General features: G+C 45.0%; 1 protein-coding gene across 1 annotated transcript in view; it reads left to right on the top strand.

Annotated features, from left to right (window-relative positions):
* CLPTM1L (CLPTM1 like) overlaps positions 1–12116 on the top strand; it is a 346065-nt gene that overhangs the window by 266892 nt on the left and 67057 nt on the right. Inside the window, exon 12 of the mRNA XM_030209834.1 lies at positions 913–995. Coding sequence (XP_030065694.1) covers positions 913–995 — 83 coding nt within the window. The remainder of the gene's footprint in view (positions 1–912; positions 996–12116) is intronic.

Genomic DNA, 12116 nt, shown 5'->3' with positions numbered 1-12116 from the left:
AGCTATAGATCTTCTACAATATCTTTTGCTTCTCTGAGATTGTGGTCTCAAAACTTCATCAGTGAGAATGCATCTGGTGGCTGTATCTTTTCATGCTGGCTTTTATAAGCCAATTTCTACACACTCGTTAACGAAGCAGATTCTCAAAGGGTCTAATGCATCTCCAACCACCACTACAACCTCCAGTTCTCATGTGGGATCTTAATATAGTCTTGTCTCAATTGCTTCAGCCACTGTTTAAGCTGTTGACTTCTGCACCTCTAAAATTTGTGACTTGGAAGACACTTTTGTTGTCACCATAACTTCAGCGCAACGGAGTGAGATTCAAGCTCTGATACACTATCCTTCCTATACCAGATTCTTCCCTTCAGGGTAGTATTGCATCACCCACCCAAAGGTTTTCCACAAAATATTTTCTCCTTCTCAGTCAAGATAGTATTTTCCCATTGTTCTTCCCAAAATCCCATTCACAACCAATTGATCTTTACATACTTTGAAGAAGACCACTTTTTATGTTGAATACCATAAGAAGAGTTCTCAGCTTTTCCTCTCATCATTTTACTCATTTTGGCCTTGCAGTCTCAGAGTGTATACTTTGCTTATGTATTTCTGTTATAAACAAGCTAGGGTCTGCTATTATTAGAAAAAAAATCTGTACCTGTTCATTCTCAAAATAGGAAATTTCATTTCAAATGAAACATGCTCAGTGACTATTGTTTTAGCAACTTGCCCAGCTCAACTGATGATGGAGCAAGATCCTAAGTTTTGGCAGGTGGATTTCTGGTTTATTTTGATAGATTATCTGTTTTTCTACATTAAGTAGTTTATAATATCCATGAACTGCTTTTTAGTCTATATTGATAATGTGTTAGCTATCAATTTACAGTTCAACTTGCACTTTTGTCCACACAGGCTATGAAATACTTGTCGTACCTACTTTATCCACTGTGTGTTGGAGGAGCAGCATATTCACTCCTTAACATCAAATATAAGAGGTGAGATTGTATTACTTGTTTCCTACAAGAGGCTTGTATTTATGTCGTGGTTTGTGTGTATAATCTTCCCTATAGTTTCAGAATTTTTAGACTTTTTGCTGCAAAAAAAATTCTAAATTTAGTGTGATTAGGTGCCCTGAGGATCATCAGACTTTTCCTTGTCATCAAGCAGATGAATCCAGAAACCAATGGGTTGTGTCCATCTACCAGCAGGATACAGAGAACACGAACTGAACTGTGTTATGTAGGGCAGCCTGCAGTCTGGTCAGTCTCTATCTCCAGCAGGCTGTGGACAGCTTCTCATCTGTGTCTGGTCTTCTAATTGGTGACTCCTGTTCCTGTGGGTTCAGTTGAACCTGGAGTGGTAGGCTTTAGCTAGTGCCTCCTGGGGTACACCTGGTTATTCCAGGTCCCTCCCCTACCCCCAGCTGCAAGCTTCCCCTTCCTCAGTGCGGAGGTTCTCCTAAATACAAAAAAAAATAAAAAAAACCCTCCCTGCATTTGTAAGTCTGTCTGACACTGTGGGGTCAGTTCAGTGGCCACAGTTTGAATTTTCTGTGGGTGGCACTCCACTTCAGGGGTTGAGTATACTTTAAATTCAGCTCCCCAGAAAATCCTGGACACAGCACCAGCAGCCTCATCTTGGTGGGAACATGGTTAGTACCGCTTTAAATTTTTAATTTCTGTCGAGCTTTTATTTTCCTGCTACTGCAGTTTACTTTCACTTTGCTCTCAGACCGCGACGATGTGTTCTGACGGTCCCAGTATGGCTGGGGTGGCATTTTGGGGCTCTGGGGGTTTCTTTCTCTGCCCAGGTCATGCTATGGATGTTGCTGAGGATTGCTGTACTCTTCACTCCAGCTCTGTGTCTGGCTTAGCAGCAGCGGCCATCTTGGAACCACATGGTGAGGTGATGATCACACCTGGACCAGTTCTCCCTGCATCTTTGGTGCAGGCAGGGACTTCTGCTGCAGATTTACACTCTTCTTCTGGGGGATGTTTCACACCAGGCTGCACAAGTACCTTTTTCTCCTGATTAATGCACCAAGTAGATATAATGAAAAGGACGTTTTCTTCTCGTGCTCCTCTTGCCCAGGGCACAGGTTCCGCAGCACCTCCATCTTCTAAGTGGCAGAAAGTGGACGCAGTCCCTACTATGGCTCTGGCCTTGACTGTTCTCCCCCCATCTCCAAATGGGGGGGTGGGGAGGGTCTTTCTATCGGGTCACTGCCCTTGCCGCTGGCAGAAGTCCTAGAAGAGGGGGAATTGCCCTTGGATGTGATAGATGATCCTGCAGCAGTGAGGGTTTTCCACAGGGAAGAGCTTCCGTCCTTCATTATCAAGGCTGTGGAGGTTCTCAATATCTCTGTGCCCTCTCCTCCATCAGCCTCAGCAGCCAGTTCATAGACGGCTAGTACCAAAAAGCCCTCACTCACATTTTCAGTGTATGAGACCATGCAGGAGCTCATTTTGGCGCAGTGGGTATGCTAGATGCCGGCCTCAAGGTGGCCAGGTCTATGGGTCGGTTTTACCCCATCTTTCCTGAGGAGCTTAACTGGTTGAAGCTACCTAAGGTAGATTCCCTGGTAACTTTGGTCACCAAGAAGACGACCCTACCAATAGAGGGGGGCCTTTCCTTTAAGGACGCCTAGGATAGGAAGTTGGAGTCGGCTCTCCTTTGAGGTATCCAGACTGTCCTTAACAGATGTCTATTTGCAGGTCGTATGCTGCTTGCACATTTTTGACCTGGGTGCAGCGTGCGGCGGTTGTTGAGGGTCTTCAAGGTGGGGACTTCGCTGGAAACTAGGCTGGCTTATCTGGCGGAAGCCTTATATGATTTTAATCAGGGCCTCTGCCAAGCAGATCGTGCTGTCGGTTATGGCTCGGCGCTTGTTGAGGTTTCGGCACTGGTCAGCCAGCAATGCCATACTGAGCTTCCTTTTTGGGGGAAGCTTCTGTTTGGGGAGAACCTGGAAAAATTGGTTAAGGGCCTAGAAGAGGCCAAGGTCCAACGTGGGCCTGAGGATAAGCCATGGGCATCCATTCGCCCTGTTGAGGCTCAACCTTATCTTTGTGAGGCTAAGCGCTACAGGCCTAACCGGTCTACTTCCTTTTCCAAGTGTGTCTTCTTTCATCCAGTGCTCAACCTCAAGTGAGTGAACAAGGTTCTCAAGATGCATCATTTTTGTATGGAGTCTCTGCAGTCAGTCATAGTGGCGGTACGGACAGGGGAATCTGAATCATAGTTACTAATCCTAGGTTCCACCTTTGGTGGGGGGGGGGGGGGGGGGGAGAGGGGTCAGCAACCAAGAAAAATATCTATGTTTCATTGGAGATAATACGCTGAGATCTCCTGCTCAGTGTGCAGCGGCGGCCAAAAAAGCAAACAGGATTATAGGAATTGTTAGGAAAGGGATGGTGAATAAGACCGAAAATACTATAATGCCTCTAATCACTCCATGGTGCGACCTCAGCTTGAGTACTGTGTTTAGTTCTTGTCGCCGTATCTCAAAAAAAAGATATAACGGAATTAGAAAATGTTCAAAGAAGAGCAACCAAAATGATAAAGGGGATGGAACTCCTCTCGTATGAGGAAAGGGTAAAGAGGTTAGGGCTCTTCAGCTTGGGAAAGAGATTGCTGAGGGGACATATGATTGAGGTCTACAGTATCCTGAGTGATGTAGAACGAATAGAAGTAAATTGATTTTTTTTTTTACTCGTTCCAAAAGTACAAAGATTAGGGGATACCCAAGTTACATGGAAATACTTTTAAAACAAATAGGAGGAAATATTTTTTCACTCAATGAATAATTAAACTCTGGAACTCTTTGCCGGAGAATGTAGTAACAGTAGTTAGCATATCTGGGTTTAAAAAAGATTTGGACAAGTTCCTGGAGGAAAAGTCCATAGTCTGCTTTTGAGACAGACATGGGGAAGCAACTGCTTGCCCTGGAATTGGTAGCATGGAGCATTACCAAGGTTTGGGTTTCTGCCAGGTACTTGTGACCTGCTTGGCCACTGTTGGAAACAGGATACTGAGCTAGATGGACCATTGGTCTGACCCAGTATGGCTACTCGTATGTACTCGCATTCTAATCTGGCCTCTGCACAGACCCTTCTTGAGTTTTGCGGTGCTGGGTCATCACTTTGAATTTTGGATGATGCTCTCTGGGCTGCCCACAGCTCCCCAAACCTTCTCCAAGGTGATGGTTGTAATGGTCGCATTTCTGCATCAAGAGGGGATATGAGTGCACCCATACCTAGAAGACTGGCTCATCCAGGTGTTGCCCTTCCAGTGGAGCCTGATTGTCACAGCTCGGGTAATGGAGTCGTTGCAATCCCTGGGCTGGGTTCTCAACATTCTCAAGAGTCAGTTATACCCAACGCAGAGCCTGGAGTACTTGGGAGTTCTCTTTGATACCCTGCAGGGCCATGTTTTTCTTCCAGATCACTGGACACTCAAGCTGCAAGCCAGTTCTATTCCTTATGGCTTGCCTGGCTCCGCAAGTCTGGGGCTGTGTTCAAGTTCTGGGGTCTATGGTGGTGACTCTGGTGGTGGTTTTCTGGGCAAGGGCTCACATGAGACCTCTTTAGCAATCTCTTCTGACCCACTGGTTGCCAGCGTCTCAAGACTACAGCCTTTCGTCTTTGGTAGTCTCCTTAGGCCGCTGATCGGCTGAGTCCTTCAGAAGGTTCAATGTCATCTAGGTCGGGTTATTCTAATAGCTCCCAGATTGGCCCAGGAGACCTTGGTATGCGGACCTGGTGTGCCTTCTAGTGGAAAGGCTCTTTTGTCTTCCCCTTCCAATGGATCTGCTGTCTCAGGGGCCCATCAGCATGGAGGATCCCTCCCCTTTGGTCTTATGGCCTGGCTCTTGAGAGGGCACGACTGAGAAAGAAAGGCTAACTGGACGACATGGTTACCATGTTGCTGCAGGCGCAAAAATTGTCCACCTCATCCGCATACGCATGTGTCTGGCATTTTGTTTGAGGCCTGGTATTCCAAGCAGGCTGTTGAGGCTCTGCAGGCCTCTTTACTGCTGATTTTAACGTTTTTACAAGCTGTCCTACAGAAAGGTCTGGTGTATAATTTGCTCCACGTGCAAGTGGTGGCGTTGGCCTGTTATAGGGGAACGCCTCTCCAACTCTTCCGTGGCGGCGCGTCTGGATGTTATCCGTTTTCCCAAGGTGGTTCTCCATCTTAAGTCCCTAGTTCAATCCCAGTATCTGTAGTGGAGCATCATTCTGGTCCTCAGAGCTTTGCAGTCACCTCCTTTCAAACCCTTCTGGATGGCGATGATTAAGGACCTGACTTTGAAGGCAGTGTTTTTGGTGGCTGTTGTGTCAGCCAGGTGCACTTTTGAAATTCAGGCCCTATCCTGTCAAGATCCCTTCCTGTGTTTTATCGTGGCGAGGGTGTCTCTGTGTGCGGTCCCCTCCTTTTTGCCTAAAGTAGTCTTTGCATTTCATCTCAATCAGACATTGTTTCTCCTGTTGTTTACAAGGGAGGCCTGTGGGGGAGCTTTTCCTTCTCCTCATTCTCTGGACATCTTTCGGGTTCTGATGCATTATCTGGAGGTCACTGAGTTCCTTCAGCCTGACCATCTTTTTGTTCTCTTCTCAGGGTCCACTAAGGGCACGACAGCATCCAAGGCCACGGTTGCTCACTGGATCAAGGACTGTGAGTCTTCAGCATACTTGCTGTCCACTATTGTTTCGAGCACACTCTACAAGAGCAATCTCCACTTCGTGGGCGGAGGAAATTTGTTATTCGGCTAATTGGTCTTCTGCATAACTTAGCGAAGCATTATCAGGTTGCCATAGCGGCGAGATCTGACATGAGTTTCAGGGCATTGGATCAAAATCCGCTGCACTAACCACTAGGCTACTCCTCCACTAGAAGGACATAACCCATTCATTTCTGGATTCATCTGCTTTGACTAAAGGAAAGTAAATAATCAGGTGAGACATAATTTTTCCTTTTTCTTCTAGAAGTTGTCAGTAATTTGTGAGAGTATAGGAAGAGGGCAGTGTAGGCACATTTCACCACTGGAAATATATTAGGGGTAGAACTTGGGGCTATATAACATTTCATGTTTTGTACTGGTGATCTTTCTGTGTTTGAAAAATATCCCAGAAAATCACCACTATTTCTATTTTAGACTCTTTGTTAGGGGAGTGAGAAAAGAGGAGAGATGAAATTAACTTTTTGTTTTTCTTGGTATTCTCTATTTAAAAAATTTTTGATTTCTTTTTTTATTTTCCTTTCATAATGTCACTAGTTAATCATGTTGGAACTTTCAAAAATGTTTTTTTTGTTAGTAAGCAGACAGCTCAGTTTGATCATTACTTTGATATTTCTAAATATACAGTGCAATCTGCTTAAGTGCAAGGGTCTGGGACCAAAGAAATACATGCATTTAACCGGAGCGTGCACTTAACCATTGTGACCCAAAGAAGCTTGACATCTGATAAACATATGTACAGTATTATTTATTATACGTACAGTATACAGTCTCCGTTAACTGACGTTATACAGTCTCTGTTAACTGACGTTAGGCTTACTTGAAGTAATCAGTCATAGTCCTCTGTACACTCTTGTGTCTGTGAGTTCCATAGACTAAGTCTGCCAGACGGTAAAAACTGACATCCAGTGGCCTCCAGATAGGCTCACACAGTGTTGAGACTCGCCAATGCTCTTGCAAAAGTGACAAGAGGTTGTTGAATTTCGTCAGCATGTGCCTCACTGCTCATTTCATCATCGGTTTCATCATCAGCCATTCCCTGCTTGTAGGTGCATATCTGGACATCAGTGCTGTCTTCAGCTGTTTGTAGATCGAAATCAACAGCTACGTAGTGATGAAACTCCTCTTCAGTAACACAGGCTGGGATGTCAATAGCCTGTTCATCTGACGCGTTTGCAGCAGCTGCATCTATTTCGTCCCTCTCCACATCCTTAACAAAGCCTGCCAGCTTGTAGCAGTTCACAATGGTTGCCTGCGTAACATGATTCCAGGCTTCTTTCTGCATATGTAGAGAATCCAACAGTGATAGATTACGAGCCAGTTCAACAGCACGTTTATCCTTGCCAGTCTGGTCATCCATAACGCTCATCAGACAACATAGCACAAGAGCCTGATAATGTTGTTTGAAATTGGCTACTATGCTTGATCCATAGGTTGGATCAGAGAGGTAGTGTTTGGTGGGAGGTAGTGTTTGGTGGCAGGAAGACCACCTTGACGTTAGACAGCCTGACATCATCACTATGTGCAGCACAGTTATCACAAAGCAACAAACTCTGATGCTTTTGTGCCTGCATTCTAGTGTGTAACTTCTTTAGCCACTGCTTCCAAATTTCCCCAGTCATCCATGAATTTGCGTTAGCCTCGTATGACACAAGAAGTTGCTTAACATTCTTGAAGCAACGGGGCTGTTTGCTCTTTCCAATGACGAGTGGTTCCAACTTCTCACTCCCATCCATATTGCAGCAAAGGAGGATCGCCAGTCGGTCCTTCGATGTTTTACCTCCTGTAGTTTCGGCTTGTTTGAATGCAAGTGTTCCATCAGGAGTCGCTCGCCAGTAGAGACCGTTTTCATCAGCATTGAAAATGTCACGAGGTGCAAACTCGTTCAAGATGGTAGGAAGAACTGAAACAACCCAATTTTCAGCACCAAAGTCATCAGCGTCTTGTTTTTCACCATGCTGTTTCTTGAATTTTATGTTGTTCCTCTCCTTCCATCTTTCCAACCATCCAACAGTGGCTTTGAATTCAGTTAGTCCGACTTTCAGCTAGCTGATTAGCTTTCTCCATAAGCAGTGGACCACTGCCAGGAAACTGTCTGCTCCTGACTGGAGAAAACCACCGAAGAAGAGCATCTTCCACCTCCTCAGCTTTTCCCGCCCGTTTTCGTTGTGGATTTGTATTGTTTTGCCAGTCTTCTAGAAGCTGGTGTTTCTGCTTCAAGATACGTGAAATTTGACTGGGATTGACACCATATTCTTTAGCAGTAGATGCTTGACTTTGTTTGTTTTCTAATTTTTTTAAGAACTTCTATTCGTTCAGCCAGTGTTAGTCTTACAGTTGCATGACGATGACTACTCCAGTGTACACTCTAACAACATTGTTTCGCTTATTCTGCCTGTGGCAGTTAAAGGGGCGGTAAATTTGAAATCTCGTTGATTGTCACGTGCCAATCGGCTTCCATATTCCGTGCATGCGCTTATGCAGAATCTTTCCTGCAGAGGAGCAGTCTTAAACCATGCATATAAGCGAATCTTGCACTTATCAGTGGTGCGCTAAACCAAAGTTTGTCCCCATAGAAATTGATGGCACCAAAAACGGGACCGAAGTATGGCATGCAGTTAAACAGAGCATGTGCTTATCCGACGTGCACTTAAATGGAGTGCACTGTATTTGGCAATCATGGTCAGTCTTGTTCTTTTCTTCTTAGCTTGCATTTTAACTTCCATCTTTTGTCCATAACCTAATTAAAAAGCAGACAGCATAAGCATTTTGGGCACCTCTTAGTAACATTTTAAGTGCTACAAGTACTGTGGCACTTCTCCATCTCGCTCTCCTCCCAGTCTCTCTTCCCCTTCCTGCATATAATCAAAGCTTGGCTACCTTCTCCCCAAGGAGTACACCCATCCTCTATTCTCCCCTCCCTTAAGCCCAAACCCATTCCGCTCTCCCTTCCCTTACCAAGCACACTCCCTTCTCCTTCTTGCCCCCTGAAAAGTACAGCCCAACCCACCCTCCCACCCCCAAAGGCACACAACTCTCCTGCTCCTCTGACCCTTTCCTCTGGTATATACTTCTCCAGTTCTGCCTCCACTACATACTTTATGAACTTACACCTCCCCCCCCCCCCCCCCCCCCCCCACAAACACACATACACAACCCTCATCTCAGGACAAGCTACTTCAAGCTCCATCTATTAAAAGTGGAAGAGGAAGAAAGCAATTGCACATCAGGCCAGATCCAAAGTATTTGAACTGCGGGGAATACCATAAAACGCTATAGGCTCACGTGCATGAGGGAGGATGCAGCTTGACTTGAAGCCGCTCTTCTTGTCCTTCGCTGGAGTAACGGAAAATATTTGAAATAGCTTGTCCTGCAGTGGGAATCACAGGAGAGGGGGGTGTACTGGGGGGGGGGGGGAGGTAGGGAAAGAGGAGCTTAGTTCTGGAAATATGTTGGGTGGGGTGGGAGGAGGAAGTGCTGGAGAAGTATGTGCCTCAGGGTGGAGGGTGGAAGAACAGTATAGTTGTGTGCCTTGGGTAGGGAAAGAGGAGCTAAGTTTGGGAAATGTGTGAGGAGATGGGGTGGGAAAGGGTCCTGCTAAAAAGAATAAATGCTGATTTCAAGGTCCCTGTTCAAAATTCTGTAGTGTACAGAAGCACAGCATTTCTCCAGGAATAGGAGATTTAGTTTGGGAACAAGAAAAGCAATTCTTCCACTGAAAACAAAATCCTGCTAAATCAAACACTTTTTTCCTTTTGCCTTGCTCTGAATTAAATGAAATGAAATGCAGAGTGCCAGATTTAACTCTAGCCACCTTATTGAATAGACTAGATGGACTTTGTAGGTCTTTATCTGCCAACATTTACTATATTTATTTATTTATTTATTTGTAGCATTTATACCCCGCTCGATAGCAGGTTCAGTGCGGCTTACAATGTATGGGTATAAAGTATCATAGAGATAACACAGTTGTATAGAGTAGGACAAAAGGAAGAGATGTGGGGGGAACGATTGAGATATGGATAGTGTTAGTGGTGTGGATTAGGTTCGTAAATTAAGTTGGGTCGTTTGGATAGGCTTGTTTGAAGAGGTAGGTTTTCAGCAGCTTTCGGAAGGGTAGGTGTTCGTTGGTTGTTCGGATGTATCTTGGTATGGCGTTCTAGAGTTGGCTACCTATAACGGGGAAGTTGGATGCGTAATAGGTTTTGTATTTGAGACCTTTGCAATTAGGAAGGTGAAGATTAAGATAGGTTCGAGAAGATTTGGACCTGTTCCTGGCTGGAAGGTCGATCAGATTAGTCATATAACTTGGAGATTCTCCGTGGAGGATCTTGTGGATCAGTGTGTGGACTTTGAAATTTATTCGTTCTTTGATGGGGAGGCAGTGGAGTTTTTCACGGAGTGGTGTTGCGCGTTCAAATTGAGATTTACCAAAAATGAGTCTGGCTGCCGTGTTTTGGGCGGTTTGGAGTTTTTTCTGGATTTGGGCTTTGCAACCAATGAAGATGCTGTTGCAGTAGTCAGCGTGGGTGAGTACTGTGGATTGTATCAGATTGCGGAAAGTTTTTTGGGGGGAGGAATGGTTTTACTCTTTTCAGTACCCACATCATGTTGAACATCTTCTTCGTCATGGCTTTTGCATGAGTTTCTAGAGTCAGGTGATTGTCTAACGTTACTCCTAGGATTTTTAGATTGTCGGATATTGGGATTGTAACGTCGGGGGTGATCAGGGTGGGTGGGAGTGGAGAGGAGTGTTGTGATGAGAGGATTAAGCATTGAGTTTTTTCTTTATTCATTTTCATCTTGAAGGCGTTGGCCCAGGAGGCTAATATGTTCATGCCAGTGATTATTTTATCAGAGATTTCTGCAAGGTTGGATTGGAAAGGGATGAATATGGTGACGTCATCTGCATAGATGAAGGGGTTTAGACCAGATTTGGATAGGGATTTAGCCAAAGGAATCATCATAAAGTTGAAGAGGTTCGGGGATAGAGGCTATCCTTGGGGAACTCCGCATTGTGATGACCACGCTGACAATACAGATGAGGTTGATTTGACTTGATAGGATCTAGAGATGATGAAACATTTTATCCATTTAATGATGTTTCCGCCGATCCCTAGTTTGTCCAGTAGTTTTGTGAGAATATCATGGTTTACCATGTCAAATGTGCTGGATAGGTCGAACTGCAGAAGAAGTATGTTGTTGCCAATTGAAATTTCTTGTTTGAATTTGGATATTAGGGTGAGTAATACTGTTTCTGTGCTTGTGTGCAGGTCGAAAACCTGATTGTGACTCATGTAGTATGGAGAATTTTTCTATCAATTCGTTGAGTTGGGAGGTCACTCTATTTTCCATTAGTTTGGTTAGAAGAGGGATGGAGGCCACAGGTCGATAGTTAGTGATGTCTTTTGCTGGTTTCTTGTTACTATTAAAGATTTGTGAAAGACATCAGTAGTGAAATTTATGAATGTTTGATTTACTGTATTACATCTAATCAAATTTGTTTTGCCTAAACTCAGATTTGTACTTTCATCCTCCTGTACAAATCCAGGGCAGTGAGTTGTGCCACCTTACCAGCAAATGGAAGCAGAAAAGCTGAACTTTCCAGTGACATTAGTAGTAGAAGAAATGTTGCAGTTTAGAACTTGACACTATTTATCTGCCCCTTTATTTCAAGTTGGATTGGTACCACAGAATCCATTTCAGGAGGCCTGATTCCCCTGGTCACAGGCCACAGTCTGTAGCCCACAGCTTGAGTTGTTTGGCTGGTGTTGGCTCCTTGGCATTAGTCCGTAGACCGTTGCCCAGGTCGAACAGGAGGGATCTGGAACTTCCATTATCCTTAGCTTTAGCCTATGGGCTTTTGCTCATTGTAACTGGCAGTAGCCTTTGGGGCCTCTGTCAGTGGGGGGGGGGGGGGGGGGGGGGGGTTGTTTGTTCTCTTTTTGGTATATTTATTGGTGTGACTCCCTCTAAACCCTCCTCCCTTCCACCTCCTCCAGGGTCTCTGCAGATTGGGAGATTAGCTTAGCATCCTGCCCTATGACATCTAATAAATTGTTTTAAAAAGGTGAATTAAAAGGAGCTAATTGAATTGCTAACAGGCCAAAAGAGAGCACAGGTCCTGGTGTGGAGTAGGGAAGCATCCTCTGTGAGGCACATGCTTTGATAAGGGGGGCAGAGGCAGCTGTCCACAATACTGTACTGGGAGGAAGTAGATGCAGGGCATGTGAAGGCCAGAGGGTGAGTAGCAATGGGTTTTCTCAGCAGCAGTGGCAGGTGGACCCAGGGGTACTCATCTGCGGTCTCAAGTTGGCAGCATGTCTTAGGGGAGGTCTTTAGTGTCAGTTGGCTTTTTAGGGCAGAGGCAGTTTAG

The sequence above is a fragment of the Microcaecilia unicolor genome, chromosome 1 (assembly GCF_901765095.1).
Source record: "Microcaecilia unicolor chromosome 1, aMicUni1.1, whole genome shotgun sequence".
NCBI lineage: Eukaryota > Metazoa > Chordata > Amphibia > Gymnophiona > Siphonopidae > Microcaecilia > Microcaecilia unicolor.
Note: the sequence above shows the minus strand (reverse complement) of the source record. Positions and strands in the feature narration are given on the sequence as shown.